Source organism: Canis lupus, chromosome 30 (assembly GCF_003254725.2).
Source record: "Canis lupus dingo isolate Sandy chromosome 30, ASM325472v2, whole genome shotgun sequence".
NCBI lineage: Eukaryota > Metazoa > Chordata > Mammalia > Carnivora > Canidae > Canis > Canis lupus.
This window is the reverse complement of record NC_064272.1, coordinates 4,313,831-4,334,648: the sequence shown is the minus strand read 5'-3', so window position 1 is coordinate 4,334,648 and position 20,818 is coordinate 4,313,831. Positions and strand designations below refer to the sequence as shown.

Genomic DNA, 20,818 nt, shown 5'->3' with positions numbered 1-20,818 from the left:
GAGATTTCATAATTACTATGAAGATTTCTTACATGGTATGCACACACAAACAATCAAGACAGTTTCACCATATTCTTTAAATATACCATTTGAGAAATCATTCAAAAATATACCTGGAGTCTTAAGCAAGACTTGTATCACAATGCCTTGAAATGTTACCATAGACAACTAATTTAGTGACCTAATTTATTCATAATTATTATTACAATTAATAGGTACTATGATACCCTCTAGTGGGGCAGGCAGGTCATACCTCTGATAATAAGTTTCAATCGCTTCTGAAGTATGATGTTTGGCATGTGTTCTTTTAATATGTTTCTGAAACAAAACAAAAAAAGATCTTTATGTTATGTCACACATCAGGTTCAAGAACAGAATGACATATTTCTTTATCCCAATATCTAGCACACTGGGCAAGGTGAATAAAAGAGTTTGGGGATTTAGGTGGGTGATAGGTCTTTTTTCCTTCTATTCAATGAATCCATGCATTTCAATCTCTACTGCATGGCAGAGATGTCTTCAGACTGCACAAGGTACAGTGTATGTTTAAAAGCCAACAGGGTCGTAGCAATTGAATCTAAATAAGTTTGCTTAGGGTTGCAGAGGGCAAAGGAAAACTTGTTCCCTCTTTCAACCTTTGTATTAATTTTCCCTCGATTCAATTCCATCTAAGTCCTCTGCACTCTAGTTTTACAACCCAATTGCCATTTTTAACCAGGAAGAACATTGCTTAAAAACAACTTATTTGAAAACTACAAAAAGTAATTCCATAGAGACTTGCCACTTGACTGACACCTGTCATCTCATGATAAATGACTCCATTTTCTGCCTCTCTTGCCTTCTGCCACTCCAGCAATGGTCATTTATCATCATCTCTGTCAGCAATGGAAAGCAGCACTGACAGTGCAAGTCAGCAAACATTTAGCACATGGAACGACGCAACACAGGGAAATTATTATTGTCAGAATAATAATGGTTTAGCATAATTTATTACAGGTCCACCAAATAAGCAAAGGCTAGATGTTATTAGACAGATGGATGGGTAGGCTTGGCAGGCCTCCACTGAGACGCAGGCGGTGCTTGATGTGGAAAGGAGAACATCCTCCAACCCAATCAGAGAGCTGGCAGTTCAATTACAAAGAAATAAAGGGACATTCATCATTCAATTAGGCACCTGTCAACCCTCACAAAGGAGAAAACTTCTAACCTGGTACTCCTGGGAGAAGATGCTCAGCAGAGTGGCCTGCGATTGACTGGAACAAATAAAAGAAGGACAAAGTTAATTACTGGAGTGCACGGCAAAGAAACAAAAGAGAAAGGAGCTTCAAAGGTAGGCCTGCTGCCCTGTAATCTAACAGAACATGAAAACAAGTGTGGAAAAGTTGTTCCAGATGAACACCTCAAACAAAGGCTTCCTGCTGCTAGGTCAAGGAGACAGAGAAAGGGAAGGGGGAAAATATGGATGGTCTTAGAGCAAATGCTCATACGATTTGGACATTTTGTAACTTTAGAATGATTCTAAATCATGTCTGTAGTGCACAGTTATGTTAAAACAGATCAAAAGGAAGTAAGGTTTATTTCCCTTTATAAATGATAAGAGTCAAACCCTATAAACAGTGGAGGACATGCGGTTCACTTTCTGGCAACAGTCTAAATTTACTTTGTTGGTGGACAGGTATCATCTGCAGCGAGCACAGAGTCAGGTGTAAAAAACTTTGGTCTTCACTAGAAGTATAACCAAGAGACCACTGGGACATTCCTACTGACACCAACGGGCTTTGAAAATGGAAGCTTTCGCAGTAGAAAGCCGAGGTCCTGGGAGTGTGTCATTCCCAAAGACTGCCATGAGCCTTATTCATCTAAGACTCCATGCAATGTCAAACACCTGGCAGGGAAGCAACCTGGAAAACACTCTTCCCAAGTGGGACTTTTCCTCTCACAACTGGAATTTTTTTTTTCTCTAAAAAGCAATCAATATCCTACTGCTACTCTTTTTGATTGCCCTCTGTAGATATATCTACCTTATCACACATCTCAAGAACAATTAATTATTTCTGATATATTTTCCTACTAAATGCTATCTGAACAAATTACAGCATTAATAATTCAACTTTTATGGTACACCAAAGCACTAGGAATAATTAAGATTTTTCTATGCGTGAATGAAACCTCTTAAGCTCATCACAGGTAATTTGGAGAGTGTGAAATACAAACAATGACACCATATTTCTTTACTCGCTGCCACAATGTTGTCATCTTCTGCACACTGTCAAAGGTTTGGCCTCGAACCCCTTTCCATTCTCATCAGACTACAAAAAAATAGGTTAAAAAAAACACAAACACTGTAAATGTTCAGCAAGGAAAACCAATCATTACTAAAGAACTGCTTCAATAACTCAAATGCACTAAAACTGAATAAAAAATTATAAACTTGTTATAGTCTATTTTTTTTCAGTTTCCCTTTAAAAATAGAAACCACCTTTGAAAGAGCCAATTTTACATGTAAAAATCTTCCTATTATTCCTGGCTTGCCTGAACTTCATAAGAAATGATATAACCCAGTAGCGTTTTCTGACAACCAGCTTCTGAAAAAAAAAGAGTGGCAAGATTAAGCCCAGATCTTTATAAACTACTGAATAAGTCAATATGTTATATATTTATGTGCAATAAATAGACCCTCTCCTCATTGTACAGCAAAATATATTTAGGTTAGCCATTTGATGATAGGCAAAACATCAGTCTCTAAGTGTCAGAAAATATGATGGAAATAAATATGCTTGTAATGGGCAAGTTGGGGACCAATGACTACTGAAGAGGGAACAAAACTGTGAATAAAACAAAAGCGTAAGCGTGGAGGCCCAGAATGGGAAAAGTAAGAGATAGCTGGGGAAGTAAGTCCAGGAATAAACAGTTTCATAGTGAGAAGCTGGTTAGGAATTGAGGAAACTGTAAAAATGGAGGATGAGACAATGTCTTTAGCTAGGAAATGGTCTTTCAACTGCTTAGAATTCAATTCAGTGGAAACTGTGGACAGAGCCTATGGAGTAACCCATTTTCTCAATGGCCAATGGAGTTAAAGAGAAGATTCCAGGAGGAGATAAAACTGACCTAGATATAAAGAGAGCCAATGAGGGGCACCTGCGTGGCTTGGTTGGTTAAACATCTGCCTTCAGCTCAGGTCATGATTTTAGGGACCTGGGATCCAGCTCCTGTCGGGCCCCCTGCTCAGTGGGGGCCTGCTTCTCCCTCTCCCTCTGCTGCTCCCCCTGCTTGTGCTCTCTCTCTCTCAAATAAACAATCTTTAAAAAAGAGAGAGAGAAAGAGAGAACAAATGACATACTTAGCATAGTAAAAAGGACAGACAGACCTGGGTATAAAATACTTTGGGTTTGGTTGACTAGATGAAGCTGTAGAGAGCTGAATGTCCTCTGCTAGGTTACTTGCCAACCAAGCTATGTGTTCCTTTATGTGCTGAGCTTACAGAATAATGTTAATAAGACTCACACCTTAAAGAGCAGTAAAGTATTAGTGTAACCAAGACACTGACTCCAGTGTATATCATTTGTTACTCTCCTCTGAAGTATTAATTCTGAGAAGATATTCCAAATGGAAAGAGGCAAGTGAAGACTAGAGCAATCACAATCTTCAAGTGTACAGCAGTGAAGAGCTTACCATGTCTGCTCTTCCCCCTCCCAGCGTTTGATTTGACTAGCTAAGAGTGCATAAGTTTTGGTATAAATTCAACAATTACCAGGTTTGCAAGGAATATGGTTTATAGCCAGAGGGGAGAAAAAGATACTGCATAACCGTAAAGTCTGTTTTGAACACCACAGTCAATCAGTCGGCAGTATTCTCTAAGCATCTATAATGTCCTGAGGTCATGGGTAGGGGGAAATAAGCCCTCAAAATAAAAATAAAGAAAAAAAAAACTAAGTAACCAACTTAGAGGAGACTTTCAACATGTATGTGCAACTGAAAAAGCAAAAATTACAACACTGTCAAGTACCAATGTATTCTTTAGGAATCTAGTGAAACAAATCACACTCTAAATCCTCACATATTTCAAGACTGCATTGGCTTTGGAGCCTATATGTGTCGCTTAGCATATACGTGTTTTAGATTTACATGTTCAAAATTATGGTCACTTATTTTGAACAAATGCCCAAGATATATTATTAAAACCTCTTAAAAGATCACTTTTGTCTTTTTTTCCCATACTACTCTCCCAGGTGAAGCACCTCACCCTGCAGCTTTCTGAGAAAAGAAGAGCAAGCCAGTAGACTCCCAGAATGGCTATGTAAAACCTTGCCCAAGTCATGTTAGTGGCTACAAAGAGCAGCAGTAGTCATATTGTAGCAGTGGGCAAACAAGAATGAGGTCAGAGCCAACACAAAGAGGATGGCAACACAGAAGATGGAAAGAGCTCGGGCCTTGAGAGCATTGTTGAGCTGCTCAACCAACCATGAATTGAACCGACTATGCTCCATACTTCTCCTGAGTAATCATATGTGCTTCCCTTTTTTTTTAATCTTCAAAAAGAAGAAATAAACCCACTCAGGTTTCTATGTGTCCTGGATATAGGAGACATGATAGAGGGAGGCTGAGAAAACATACTCTATCATGATGACATGGGTATGGGATGCAATACTTGGAAAGGATTGTCCATTTCTGTACTTTATAATTCTCTTCTTAGGTGGCAGCTATATATTTGGCTTCCTTAAAATTGTTCCTCTGACTATCATTTTGTCACTAAATTGCTGTGAGATCATCAATTAGGGTGAGGGGGGATTTTTCCATATAGATTTTAAATATTGATGGGGTACTATTTACTCTCATTTTATATTGCATCCAGGGCTCTTCAAATGCCAGGTGTATGAAAGGGGATATACCAGCTCCTCATTCAATATTTAACTCAACATGTCCCCAAATCCATCCAGCTAAGATCTCAATAACTTGAAGGATATTACAGAAAACGAACACCAGAGGGTCTCCTGAGTGCTACAGAGACTAAGAGCAAACAGAGTTCGGCACAGTCTTAGTTGCCACATAACTTTCATATAAGGAGGCAGTCCTTATGTTCCCAGGTGGAGATTTAAAAAAAAAAAAAAAATAGAATCTTGGGATGCCTGGGTGGCTCAGTGGTTGAGCATCTGCCTTTGGCTCAGGGTGTGACCTCAGAGTCCCAGGATCAAGTCCCACATCAGGCTCCTTGCATGGAGCTTGCTTCTTCTCCCTCTGCCTGCCTCTCTCTCTGCCTCTCTCTGTCTCCCATGAATAAATAAATAAAATCATTAAAAAAATAAAAATTAGTAAAAATCTATCTTAAAAAAATGTTTTTAAATAGAATCTTAAGGAAGAAGATATCACACATTTTACGTTCTTCCTCTTCTCAAGTACACAACTTCTGAAAAAAGACCGTAAGAAAGTAAATATCATTACTGACTTTCCGAGCACCTTTTGGTAGAGAATCTGGGAAGCTTAAATGTCTACACTTTACTGAGCTCAAAATTCTCTGAGCAAAAGAGATATTATTTCTGGACTCCAGAAAGTAGTAAAACAATTAAAGGGAGATGAAGCCAGGTCCTCCTATGAAGCAACATACTTGGAGACCTCACGGTTACAAGGTAAAACCTCCCTAAGTCTGTGAAAGAACACAATGGAACATTGGCTCTACACGGTTAGTGATTCAGAGTACTCGTCAAGGAAGATCTCCTATGATAGCAATGCATCTACCCTCGCTAGCTCCCACTTTCCTACACACCTACACACAAATCTGAAATGGAGAGCCCCCCCACACACACTAAAATCAAGATGAAATGCAATGAGACAGCAAGACTTGGTACCAGAAAAAATACCACTAACTTCTTCCCCCCTCAGGAAAACATAATGCAAAATGCAAAGAATCTGGAGAGAGATTACTGAAGCTCTAATACTAAAGGCAGGGGAGGGGGCAGACAAGAGGAGAAAAATAGTTAAATTCAAGAAATAGAGAAATATGTATGCATTCTACCCACCCCCGTTTCCTCTCTTCCCAATTTTTAACTTCATATCAAGGTGGCAGTCTATAATTCATGCCCAACCATGGCGAATATTCCCACAAATGACTGTATGTATGGCACCATCAAGCTTAGCAATAATCAATTATCAAAAAGAAAATTTAGAAAGGCTGTAGTTGTTATATGTATGAAAAAAGAGTGGTTACTGTCCCAGACTCTTAACTAACCTTGCTGGTAATCTGAAGTCAACTATAAAACAACTCTACACCAAGAGCTAAAATTTAAATGGATATTTACTTTGTGCTAGACACTATACTGGGCACTTTTGTTTTACCCCCACAACAGCCCTTTGAGGTAGGTACTATTATCTTCCTTATTTTAAAGACATGGAAATGAAGGAAGGGAAGTTAGATAATACAACTGCTTATTTGTAGAGTGGGGAATTAAAATCCAGGTTCAATTCCCAAGCCCAGACTCTTCATCTCAGTGCTAATCTGCCTTACCCACATTTCCCAGAAATCAGTTCTACAAATCACATGTACTGATAACCCTGCTTGAGTATTAATATGGTATCACACTATGCTCCAGACAACCCTTCAAGGTAGGCACTCTTGCGTTTTTAATAGAAAATTGAAGCCATGGATATTTCAACCAAATTCCACGGCCTTAGACAATAGTCTACTTTTTTTAAAAAACAAATTGCGGTTTTCCTTTAACTAGCTATATAAAAATGCTGCTCTTCCTTGAGTGGAAAGATAAAGGAATTTCAAGAAACAGTCTAGGATTAAAAAATTGTTGGGTAATTTCCATTGTTCCTGCTGCAGCTAAGGTATATGTTGTTAATAACCACAGCATTGCCTGAAGATCCTCTATGTAACTACATATATGCTTTAGCTTAAAATGCTATTTACTGCACATAAAGCAGCTTTAAATCCTTCCCTGAATAACACAGTATAAATAATCTAGTCTTCTCTATAGAAGACAACACCCTCTACAGGTGTTAATTTTATTAAATAATATTTAATGAAGAGTGTTTCCTAGTTATAAAACAGTATATATTCTGTGTAAAATGAAGAGATATCCATTGTTAGCATTCTGGCATATATGCTTCCTGTGTTTTTTACTCTGTGTCCACCGTGTGTACGTGTGTGTGTATCTATACACACATAAACATTTTAAAAATTTTGTTTTTAACATACTTTTTTGTTTTTAACATACTTTTTTTTGTAACATACTTTTTTTTAAACATACGTTCATTACATAAGGTGTTAACAATGATCTACGCCATTACATCATCTTACTCTTTTTAAACTATTTTTATTGGGAATAAGACACTATAAGGAAAAAAATAGAGAACAAAGGTATAGCCAATGAATATACAAAAACCAAAACCATATAAAGCCATTAGGTGAACAAATAGAAGACTGCTGGCACCCCCAATAGCACGCTATTTGATCACCAAACTTTTCCTCTCACAAATGAACCTGATGTTTATGTTAATCCCTTTCTTACTTTTCTTTATAGTTTTACCACCCAAATAAGGATCACTAAGTTGTGTGGGTGTGCTTTGCCTGTGTGTAAACTTTGCATGAATGGAACCACACAGCATTCTCTTTTGTATCTGGCCACTATCGTGGGACATGTCCATGAAAGTCATCCATGTTAATTTAAGTGCAGTTAAATCTTTTTCGCTGTTCTGCAGTGTATTCTATTGTTTAAGTATATACCACATTTATCTATTTTATTGTTGATGGACATGGGAAGTGTTTTTAGTTTTTTGCTAATGAAACTAATGCTGCAGTGAACAATCTTGCATACCTTTTGGTGCACAAGTGCACACATTTCTAATGAGTAGAAATATAGGAGTGAAATTTTGGGTCATCTGACATGCACATCTCTGGCATCAGTAGATACTGTCAAACAATTATTCAATGTGTTTGTAACAATTTTAAACTCCTACCAACTCTAAAGGAGAGTCCCCACTGGTGACCATCCTGGTCACCGAGCTTAGTCCTTAGTCTGTAGCTTGTCTTTTCATTTTCTTCACGTATGTTTTGAAGTGCAGAAGCTTTTCATTTTGATGAAATCCAATTTATCTATTCTTTATTTTGATTACTTACACTTTCTTTTTAAAGATTATTTATTTATTTATTTATTTATTTATTTATTCATTCATTCATTCATTCATTCATTCATGAGAAACACAGAGAGAGAGGCAGAGACACAGGCAGAGGGAGAAGCACGCTCGCTTGCTCCCTTGCTTCTCCAGGGAGCCTTATACGGGACTCGATCCTGGACCCCAAGATCATGCCCCAAGCTGAAGGCAGATGCTCAACCACTGAGCCACCCAGCAATTACTGATTACTCACACTTTCTGTGTGTCTCTTTTAAGAAATCTTTGCCCATCTACAGTTATGAAGATATTTTCATAGATTTTCTCTTAGAAGCTTAATAGTGTCAGCTCTTACATTGAGGCCTATGATTTATCTTGGATTAAATCTGTATATTGATAGGAGAAGCTGCAGTTTTTTTTTTTTTTTAATTTTCATACAAATATCTAATTGACCACATACCATGTGCCCACCCTATTATCACTGTTGCCTTTGAGAAAACCAAATATCTGAACGTCGTCCATTTTGGGACTTTATAATCTGTTCCACTGATCGATATATTTATCTTTACACAGATACTATATTGTTTTGATGATTGTAGCTAAACAATGTACATTTAATGTAATTACTGATATTTTTAGGATTAAATCAATCATCTTACTAAATGCTGTCTTACCCACTACACATTCCCTGTCTCCTTTCTTGCCTTGGTTTTAGTTGTTTTAATACTTATTCTTCATTATTTGAACATTGGCAATTTGGAAGTGGTACATTCTTTACAAGTTATGCTATTCTTTTAATGATTATCATACATAATTACATGCCTCCTCAAATGATCAAGATTTCTTTTTTCCAGCAATTTAAAAAAATATTTTATTTATTTGAGAGACAGAGAGAGAGCAGAAGCAAGGAGGAGAGGCAGAGGGAGAAGCAGACTCCCCACTGAGCAGGGAGCCTGACTGGAGGTTCAATTCCAGGACCCTGTGATCATGACCCTGAGCCAAAGGCAGATTCTTAACCAACTGAGCCACCCAAGCACCTCAATCAAAATTTATTAATTAGTGATTAACTGCTGCCTGGAAAATATAGAAACTTCACAACACTATCTACAATTCTCTATTCCTAAAACAAGATATTATGGGCACTGTTTTAATTCTGCATACATCTTAAAAATCACAAGACACTGCTATTATTTTACAGTGTCTGTTCATTCAGATATACCAACACATGTACCGTATCACTGCCCTTCATTCCTTCTTTCTCTACTCTTGCATCTGGAATAACTTTCTTTTAATAAATGCATCTGTACCAATGTGTAGGTAATGTCAAATTTTGGTTCTTTTAATGCTAATATTGTCATATTTCTCTACATGGTTTGATTTTTTTTTAACTTTTGTTTTTAGGATGTTTAACTATAGTATTTAGTAAACTCCTGCTTAGAATCTGTTGGACTTCTTAAATATGTGGCTGGATATCACTCATCATTTTGGGAATACTCTTTATCATTATTTCTTTAAACACTGCTTTAGCACTCTCTCTCCTCCTGAAACATCAAATAAGTGTATTGAGTCCCCCCCCTCTTACTACTTCCTCCATCTCTTACTCTCTCTTCATATGTTCCACCTTTTTGTTATTCTTTGCTATTCTGTTATATTCTAAGTATTTTCTTCTGTTGTATCTTCCAGTTTACTAATTCTCTCTTCAATGGGGTCTAATTTACTGCTGAATCCATCCAAATTCAGTTTTTATATTTTCCACTTGTAGATTTTCTATTTGATTATTTTCCAATTAAGTTCCCTATAACATGCTACAATTTTCTTTTTTAACTTCTTGAATGAAGTACATTTCTTAAAATTCTGTTAGTATTCCAGTAAGTAGAGACTCTTTAAGTCTATTTCTACAGTTTCTACTAGCTCTCATTCATGTTTTCATGTCTACTTATGTGACTGAGTATATCTCACCAGATGTCATTTTACTTGAAAAACTGCTTTATAAATAATTTGAAGACTCAAATGATGTTATCTTTCTCCAGAGATAATTCTGATGTGATTTTAGGAGCAATATAAGTCTAGAATCAGCTTACTTCAATTTCAGGTATCAATTCTGGGGACCAATGAAGTGAACCTCAAGCTGACATGTAAAGCCGTTTTACTTTCAGTTCACATTTACTCCTAAGCTATGGCCCTTTAGGGTCCTATCTCAAAGCCTGGGACATTTACATGAACACCTACCTTTGGTGGCCTGTGATCTTTCAATCTTGTCTCCTAGCCCTATAAAGTTGTCAAAGGTTCTGTTCAGGACTTGACTATATCTCATGCAAGGGTAATTAAACTAGAGTCTAATGATTAAAAAGTCCCCTAAATGTCCCTATTTTCAGAAATTAAAAAATGCATTTCTGAAAGAAGAAATTATGATGGCAATAACAAAAATACATAAAAGTGAGCAATCATAGTGGTGATATAAACAGCTGTAAGAAATTTTTGCACAAATTAGATATTAGGGAGAAAAGAAAAGGGAACTGATTTTATTTTAGGAGATTCTAGCAAACTGGATATTATAGCTAACAAAATTTAAAAAGAAAAGAAATGAAAGATTCAAGAAGGAAGACTCGAAGAGGAGTTGGATAAACTGATCTTTAAGGCTTTTCTGTTCTAAGTCTGCCCTATTCTAAATATTCTGAGTTAGAGTCTTTAAGTATCTAGACTTCTTTCCTTTCTAATTAAATCTAGATATTAACTTTTTAGAATGAGTCATAACATAAATCAGACAAATAAGAAGCCTGGCTGACAAACACTCAATTTCTTGTGCTAAACCAAATGTCTGGTCATTTTTCCCTAAAGCAATCCCAGTAAGTTCAACACAACATATAAATAATAGATACATTTCTAAGAGGTGTTTATCAATTCTTCCTACAATGATTTCTTCTGATTTTTCCCTTATTTAATAAATCAGATTCAACTACATTATAAATGCTCAAATTAACTTTGTGGTAATTTTATTACGATTGTAGAGAGTGAGAGAGAGGTAGAGAGACAGAGAGAGAGAAAACAGATAATGATAGATGAATAACAATAGCCTGTATGTAGATATTTACAATCTTTCCCTTGTTGGTTAAAATTCAACTTATTCCCAATTCTACAGAAGAGTATTAGCTAGTATATCTTTCATCACTTTCTTCATTTACTTCCAAGCCAGCATTATTTCCCATCTTCGTAAGCCAAAACCTGCCTACCTTTCAAACTACTGTCCATCACTGATTCTCTTCATGACCTAGGGTCTTTATCCAGAAACCCTTTGTTTCTATAAATTCTATTCAGCCTCCAACCCACAGCAATATCACTTCTGCCCTCATTCCTTAACTGAAACAAAGGCCACTATATCCCAAAGATATGTTTTTGTCCTAGTTGACCTGATGGCAACATTTTGCACCTACTATCCACCTTTTCTTAAAATCTTTCCTCCCATGAATTCCAGGGCACTAATTTCTAATAACTTTTACTCCTACCCTGCTAGCCATCTCTCTTTCTCTCTTCCACTGGCTGCATATCTTCCTCCCTGCAGTTTTGTAGGGACATCTCTTCAACCTTCTTCTCTTTGCACCTCACATGCTCATGCAAGTAAAGCCACACCCTGCTCTGCTCCCAGTAACTACTTCCAAAACTCCCAAATATATTATTTCCAGCCTCCATCTCTACTCAGAATCAGTCCCAAGTTTTTAGCTCCTTATGGGACTTTTCACTTATTTGGCTACAAGTACCTTAAAGTTAAATTTACCACCACTCCCTTCCCAGAAATGAATTTCAGATCCAACCTCCTTTAAATCAATTATTACTATAAACACAAACACTTGAGCTAGAAATCTCTGGATCACTCTAGATTCTTTCCTTTCCCTCACCCCTGAAATATCTAACAAGTCACCAAGTCTTGTTGATTCTATCATTGAAAGTTGTTCACATCTGTCCCTACTCCCCTCAACTGCTAAATAGCTTCCTGATTCGCTTCCCTTGCTACAGGGCTTTACAACCTTTAATCCAACCTCCAATTTACCAACAACACTTCTAAAATACACATCTAATTACATTACCCATTGGGCCTGAAAATCCCAGGAGGTGTCAACTATCTATACAATGAAGTTTAAACTCTTCAGCAAAGCACTCTTTAGGCCCCTTCTTTCTAGCCTCTCACACTCTTTCCCACCTTCAAATCCTGAAACAGTTTACAGCCTAATCTTACCATATCACTATAAATTACCATATTCTTTCCAGAGTCTAGACTGTTCTTCTTTATTCTATGTGGGAGAACTTTTACTCTTTAGAGTAATAAGTGGACTCAGGATACTCCTGCAGAACATATTATCACTATTAAATCAAGTTATTTTAGTGAAAGGAGTATCTCAAGAGATGAGATATCATAGGATTTCTAACCTAACCCTCTCATTTTAGAAGCAATAAAAGTAAAGGTAATAGAGATGAAATGATTTACTCAATGTTACAGAAAGTGTTATTTTTCATCAGTTACAGATAAATCAAGGAAAAAATAAGTTGTGCTACAAGCGATACGTAATGGAGTAATAGCGTGTTGAAGTCATTTTAACAGATGGGAATACCACATATTTTTGTTATTTCAGTAATCATAATGTATCTATGACCCATGTGCATAGGCTAAACCATAAATACAAATAAAAAAGTAAAACATGCTAGAACACATGTTATATGCCCAGGAGATCCCAAATCCACAAAGTTCACACTTCTTACCACCAAATGATGTGATGAATGGGAAATCAACATTATGATTTTTCCCTCTATGACAGTTCTTTGTTTCTAGTACAAATGCAAAATTTTAAATGTGACCCTACAATATGAAAAGTGATGGTTTCTCCAGGTAATGTGTAATTTTCCCTGATTTAGGACCATTTTTCAGTCCTTCAGAATATTAGTTTTCTCTTAGACATTTCTGGTAGACATCTTCATGTGTTCCACAATTATTTTCTAAAAAATGGAGACCATTGAAAGCTGTACTGTCAAGGGAGCACCAATAGGAACAATTGCTGTTATTCTGGAAATGCTTAAAGTCTAGTTGTGAAAATCACTTAATATTTCTAAGTCTTAGTTTCCCCATCTGTACATAGATTTATGACTTTAGAAAGCATTTTCATCTTAAAAGTTCTAGGATTTTTATCAATTCTACAACTTTAAAATTTCTCTCTGCTTATAGCCCTAAAGCATTTAAGTATAGTTCATCAAAAAACTGTGCCTTAGTCCTAATAATAATGACTTGTAATCATGTTGACACTGGACATTTCTTTGTGGGCCTAACATAACAGGTCTACTCTAGGTCAGTAACTAGAGTGATTAAACTGTTTATTAAGACTTCTAAGCATTTAAAGTAATCAGACCACAGGGTGAGAACATGAAGGAAAATAATTAACTCCTTTCATTTACCTGTGATTATAAGGTACCACGTCCCCCAGTAGAGGTTAAATAATCACCTCTCGGGTCTAACACAACTATTTTACTGTTGAAATCCCAGTCTCCCCCAAATTACCTTATTTTTTTTATATACAAACTGAAGACAGATGTTTAATAAAAGAGCCACCAGAATCTTAATCTGAAAAGTTGATTTTTAACAAAATATATTTTTACATGTAAAAATATATGCATATATAACAATATTCAACCTAACAATTATTCAAGTGGCAAAAGAGGGGTTTTATTGGTTGTTCTTGGGTTTTTTTGTTTTTTTGGTTTGGGTTTTTGTATTTTTAGGAGATCTCTTGCTTGAATTAAATTATCCCAGGAAGAGACAAGCAGGCCCTGAAGAACTAAAAGGGCCCCACTTCTTTTTAGGAACTTCAAATTGAACGATTGGTTTGGCTCTTAAGATTTTTATCATGGTGGCTGATGTCGTGGGAAATAAAGGTAATTCTTAAAATCAGTTTGGTTTCACAAGGGAATTTGTCAAAAGGGTTCAAAATACAAAATGAGATACCAAAAAAACAATAATATCAATTTGTATTACAGTGACAAAAATGACTTCTCTGAAAAACCACCCTCAGCACAATTCAGTAAGTAATCTATGATATTATTATCATGAATGGGATGAGATCACTGTTACCACTAGCCAATAATGGTTATCTTTCTATACCGCCATATCACTTTTGGCTTTTCTTCTGCAAAAGCCTCAGACCTAAAGCAACACCAAATACTAATGCTAACTTTTCCTCATCATGTACACTGCTAAAAAGAATACGGATTCTGATCCTCTTCAAATCGTTTTCTTAAAAGAGCTACTTATCATAACCAAATAAATTCATTTTGCTTTCTCAAGCATTTATCTTAAAAATAAAATGAATGAATGAACATCTTGAGGCTCATCTAATCCTTTGACCATAAAGCTACTAGTCTGTATTTAATAAACATAATTGCTTCTGTAACCTTTCCACAGAGTAAAAAAGTTTAGACTATTGTTTAAAACCATTTAAACATTTTTTTATTCTTTTTCTGTACAGGAGTATGTGTTCTGTACTCCCAATCCTTCTTAATTTAGTAGGTCACAGAGACCTTATATAAAATTAGTAAAAATGATTGGCTACATTCACTTTATAATTGTTTTGATTTATAAAAATCACCCTATCATCTTTACCACTTTCTTCCTAAACACATTTTCAGTTATATTAATATAATAGTATTCACAATTTCATGCTCTTTCCTTGTTTTTTATCCCCTACTCTCAACCTCTAGTTACCGAACTGATGCTTTTCATTTAAGAATTTAACAAAGAAATGCAGGAATTTGCAAAAAAGTAACTTCCTTAGAACTTAGTGCTTTTACATAGCCTCACTAGTGATCTTATGAGGTCAAGCAAACTATCTGAAGCTTTAGATGCTGTATTTTCCCTACTGCATTAGTTTGAAAAAAAAAATGTAGATTTTCAGACTTCTCTAAAAACATCATCATCATGATGATATGGACTATAATTAGTCTACAACCACTTCACTTTAATAATAAATGCTGAGAATATTAAAACAACAAATGGAATGCCTTAAGATGCATTAAGCTCTTCTCTTATTAAACACAAAATTTTAACTCTTAACCACAAACCTTTTATTCTTAATTCACGATCAAATCCTTCTGGCAGTTAATCTCAGCACTTAATGTCATTCACTCCAATAAAGCCAATTTTAAATGGCTGTAAATGCCTTCCCTACTTCTCTGTGTGTCTTCACAGAAACTAGAAGACGAACAGAGATGATGGAGTTCAGTTACTATGACTATGCACAACACAATTACGCTTCTTATACACTAACTTCTGCTATAATATCCTATTTTGTAACTTTTCCCCATTTCTGTTGAACTCCATCAGTCTAATAAAGCGCAGATGCTCAACAAATACCTACTATCTTGGTGATCAGGTGATGATGGATGATGACAAAGATACAATGAGAGTGAAGAGCTTTGTAGGTATCATGCTCTGTATTATTTAATTATCAACACTAAAATAACAGAAATAGTAGTATTTAAGAAACTGAGGGGCAGGGGTAAAGTATCTTAACCAAATCAATGAAACCAGCATGTGAACATAGCTACTTTGGCCTCAAACCCTATGTTCTTAATATGGCATCCAAGAAATAAAATTACTTTCAAGAACCAGTGGACTAACATCATATAATTCTTAGTTGCAAAACAACCTAGTTTCAACAACAATAAAAAGGATCCTACACCACAAGCTTCCACCTTTTCTCCATAAAGTTCAATTCAGCAGATACGAATTCATCACCCAGTAAAGTTAATGTGCAACTAGTGGCTTTAAATGAATATATCTTTAGCTATAATTTGAAATGAAAAAAATTACATGTAAAGCTATATTAACACTATGTTTATAATTAAGCTTTAAGTAAGCATATGTTTAAGGTCTATAAAAGAAGACATAATTGTAAAAAATGTGTACGAGTTTAAAGTTACAGGTGATTTATTTTCTTATGGTTTTAATCTTATTTACATAAGAAATAAAAATTCAGAGGGGGAAACATACTTTTTTCTTGATATGTATATAATATCCTAAAAATGTGACTGGGCTTCATGTATGTTCCAAAATATACCAACCAATCAAACTATAGCAAATATCCCTTATCCTACAGAATTGCCACTTATATTGTATAAGATTCTTCTCAAATCTCAATGTGCCCAATGCTTGAGCAGTGCCAAAGAATTATGCGCCTCAATATTTAGAAAAGCCTGATTTTGATATAAGAAGCCTAAATTCTCTTTTCAGGCACAAAAATGACCTCCAGAGGAAGGAGGAACTCCCTTCCCAGATCAGAGGAAACCAGAAAGACTGCCTTCTCTGACACAAATGCTAAGGTAACTCAAGACAGCACCCACCTGGGGACGTGCTTGCTGTACCTGGTTCCTTCTAGAGCTACATGACCTCATCCTGGGGTCTACCCACAACTTCCAGACCCAAATTAACATCAAGGAGGAAGAATCTAAGTACCTTCAGCCAAGCATCCCAGCACTTGATAAGGTTAAGTCCAATTTGCCATTATCTTGGCTCATTTCTTCAGACTCAGCCCACAGACTGCTGAGCTTCCCAGATTTTTTGTTTTGTGTGTGTGTGTGTGTGTGTGTGTGTGTGTAATGGGAATCTTGACTTTTCAAACCTCTCTAGTATTATGGTTATTTGAGAATTTGCTCTTGACAGGGACTTAAGTCTCATCCCTGGCCCAGCCTGGCTGTTGGGTCCTGCTCCCCATGATGGAGGTCCCTACAGGTGCCTCTCTCTACTTCACAACACCTACTCTGTTTGCTCCCATCTTGTTCTAAACCAGGTAAAGGGAGAGAGGACATCTATAGGCATGTCCACTTATCCCCATCCATCCCACAAGCCTACTGCATTCCCCTAAGGAAAACTGGATCATGCCCAGCTTTGCCCTACAAGTGACAGTAAAAATGCTGAAAAATCCACCTGAATAAAAACCCTTTCAGTTCTAAGATACACACATCAGGTAATATACTGAAATCTATTTTTAAGCATAAGCACATTGAAAAGAATCAAACATAGGTGATGCTATGAAGAAAGTAACAAACACCTTATTTTCAAAGTTTTTTTCCTCAAGTTTCCCACATATAAAATTCTAACCACTTATGGGTAGTCATCATTTCAAAGAATTGTGTCAAATGAAAAGGGAAAAAGAAAGATACATTTACCATAAGTGTAATTTATGGTCTTACTAAATCCAGCAGACTGAAGGATTTCATTTAGTCTATCATGAATTCTTAGACCAAAGCAATTCTATTAAAAGCTCTTGAAGAAAAACAAAACAAAACAAAACAACACCAAAAAAAAAAAAAAAAAAACACTTGAACTTGTTAGGTCAGCCAACAAAACCTTTTCCCAAATATTACGTCAGATATCACATTTCCTACATTTTTGAAAAGCTAACACACTAAGTAAGGAGTCTGTCCCTCTAAACGGGGCGTGGGGGGGGGGGTGACAATTTAATTTTTTTTAAATGAAATTTTTTCCCATGAACTAAAAGAACAAGTATAATATTTTATAATTTCAGATACACAGTCTTAAAACAATACTAGGTATTGGCTGGGCAAGACTAACATTACTCTATGCAGATTAGAAATCATAGGCTCAGAAAAATTACCAAAATATACATAGAAGCATCTAGTTCCTAAAGAATTGAGCCTCTCAAAATTCAATCCTGTAACCAAAGTACCAGCTCCTCCTAGTTCACCTTTCCACCATGTCTAAGATGTGGCTTTCATACTGATGGCTAAGGGGAGTGGTATCATCGTCATTCCAGACAATGAAATGAAGTTAGTCTATATAGCACGCTGCTTCTCACATTTTCCTGTATGCTCATCTTCCTTATCTGATAGTTTCTCTTTATATTGTCTCACTGGCCCAATGTTAAATTCAGCTAGCTGAGACACCATAAAGGCAAATGTTATCCTTTGGAATTGCTTTTAGAATACAACTATGAAGGAGGATAATCTGGAAGTTTCCAAAATGACTATATTAAACCTGAATTGTACCAGAATTTGGACAATTACACAATGTTCCAGGAAGAAAACCAGAGGAAACCATGTGGCTTCAAACCAAAAAATAAAGAAGCAAACAGACCCAGCTGAGAAAGCCTGTGTTCTTAAAAATCTTAATTTTAAGCATTCAAAAATGTACCTGGATGGCTCTTTCACTAGCTGTTGGGGGCACTAGCACTGCTATTCAATAGCTCTCAATAGAATTGCTTTGGTCTAAGGGCTCATGAAACCCTTCAGACTGGTGCATTTACTGAGCTGATAAATAAGTCTCATGTTGAATTTTAATTTAAAGTATTCTTCCTTTCTTTGTCTGCTTTTTCCCCCCATTAGATTCTGCATTCTTTAAGGCAAGGGATCTTTCTATCTTTACACCTTTTAAACTTTACATCACCAACATTTAAGCACAAGATCTTTTTTTTTTTTTAATTTTTTTATTTATTTATGATAGTCACACACACAGAGAGAGAGAGAAGCAGAGACACAGGCAGAGGGAGAAGCAGGCTCCAGGCACTGGGAGCCCGATGTGGGATTTGATCCCGGGTCTACAGGATCGCGCCCTGGGCCAAAGGCAGGCGCCAAACTGCTGCGCCACCCAGGGATCCCTTAAGCACAAGATCTTGAACATACTAACATTTCAGAGGTTGATCTAAAAGAATAACCCCCCTCTTCTGATTCTTTAACATCTGCCTACCTCTACACCAAACACATATCCATTTGCAAGGAAATGCAAAAATACTGCAGCTCATAGCACACAGAATAAATATTCATTAAGACAACATTAGGATGCTTGGGTGGCTCAGTCAGTTAAGCGTCTGTCTTTTGGCTCAGGTCATGATCCCTGGGTCCTGGGCTAGAGCCCTGCCTTGGATTCCCTGCTCAGCAGGGAGTTTGCTTCTCCCTCTCTCTCTTTCCCTTGCCCCCTACCCCCACCCCAGCTCATGCTCACTCGCGCTCTCTCTTTCTCTCTCTCAAATACGTAAAGAGAATCTTAAAGAAAAAAAAAGAAAGACAGCACGTGAACATATAACAGAGAGAACATTGGTATAAAGGGGAAGACTTATTGTTTCCAAAAATTGTGGTGCTTCAAAGCAAGCAATTTCAAGCTTTTTAAGAAAAATAAGAGAGTAAATGCTACTAATTAATTTTTAAGGACTAGAAATTTTGGCTATACCAAATACAAAAGAAACACTGAATCTGATTTAGGCTTTGCTGTCACTGTGAGAAAAGGACTACAATATCACAAAGCACATAATAATCATTACCATTTTAAAGAGATGGCAATAGTAGGATCAATGACTTCAGGGAAACAATGTTCAAGGCCAGACTATGCATAAGGATACCTGAAAAGAGCACTATGACCTGTTCCTTATGTAATCAATTAACCCACCCTAACCCAACTTTCTACCTTTACAACAGGCAGGTAGATAATGCAAATGAGTCATTGTAGGGAATCTGTAAAAGCCACGTCTGAGCCTAACTCAGTGAGATCAAATCCAGAACCAGGAAAGTAGAGATGCTGGGTATAATAAAGCGTCAACCTTATGAAAAGCTACCTGCCTCATCTGCAATCAGCGAGGTATACACTTTGAAAGAGCTTTGAATATGGTGAACAACTTGGTCTGACCCACCTGTAATCTGACCTCTGATCCTTATACCCCAGGATTCCAATCTAATAAAACACAGCATCGCTGCCTTTACATCAGATGGGGTGAGGTACAGCTGCAAGGGACAGAAAACTCAAATGAACTATAGATTAAACAAGACAGAAATATGTCTCTTCCAGCACAGAATCCTGCTCTAGGAAATCCTTGGGATCCAGGCTAGCTTCCAGCTCAATACACCATCTCTAGGATGCACCCTTACTCCTACAGTTAATATAGTGGCATCCCAACAGCAAGATGGAGAAATAACTTGAAGAAGAGAGACGGGGCTGGGCTATCTTGTAAAGAAGGTTCTGGAACTTTACAATAGCCAGAACTCGGTCCCATGGCCACGCGGGCTGTGAGGGAGCCTCTGTTCTGGGAAGTTGTATGCCTGGATAAAATCGAGCACCCTGTCAACATGAAAGAAGGGAAGAACAGATATTGGCGGAAAACAACAATTTCTGCCACAAGCACAGCACTCTACAAGTGAACTCAACAGTCATAAACAAAGCTGCTATAATCATCATCAATGTAGGTGGCTAAAAATTAACTCCCTGCCTTGATTCTCCTAACTATGATTTAATAAATCCAAGCCTCTTTTAACTCTTGGTATATGATATTCCTTTGAGAGTACTCTCCAATTATTATTATAAGGAATTTCATTTCTAAAACACCATTAGTGAGCAACAGAATTTAGGGTTGGAAATGCTACAAATTAAATGACTCGTTATTCATTTGACAAAAGGCAAAGGCTTCTCTGTTTTCAGTTCAAGACATAATCCTCTAAAATTATTAAGAGAGAAAATCCTAAGAGTTCTCATCATAAGAAGAATTTCTTTATTCTTTCTTTTCTTTTTATTATATCTACATGAAAAGTTGCATGTTAGCTGAAACTATTGTAGTAATAATTTCATAACATATGTAAATCAAACTGTACATATGTTATGAAGTACACCTTAAACTTACATAGTGGTGAAAGCCAATTATTTCTCAATAAAACTGGGAAAAAATTTGAA

At 36.5% G+C, this 20,818-nt stretch overlaps 1 protein-coding gene across 15 annotated transcripts in view; it reads right to left on the bottom strand.

Annotated features, from left to right (window-relative positions):
• CDIN1 (CDAN1 interacting nuclease 1) overlaps nucleotides 1-20,818 on the bottom strand; it is a 232,985-nt gene that overhangs the window by 179,077 nt on the left and 33,090 nt on the right. For 13 of the 15 annotated variants that reach the window (XR_007407338.1, XR_007407339.1, XR_007407337.1 and 10 more), the window contains exons 2-3: nucleotides 1,208-1,253; nucleotides 254-318 (exon numbers count right to left, since the gene is read on the bottom strand). The exons of 1 other annotated variant lie outside the window; for it this stretch is intronic. Coding sequence is in view for 8 of the 14 variants with exons in the window: in XM_049104301.1 (XP_048960258.1) it covers nucleotides 254-318; nucleotides 1,208-1,253 (111 nt within the window). In the remaining 6 variants the exon portion in view is untranslated. The remainder of the gene's footprint in view (nucleotides 1-253; nucleotides 319-1,207; nucleotides 1,254-20,818) is intronic. One more of the 15 variants, XM_049104309.1, reaches the window with a different exon arrangement.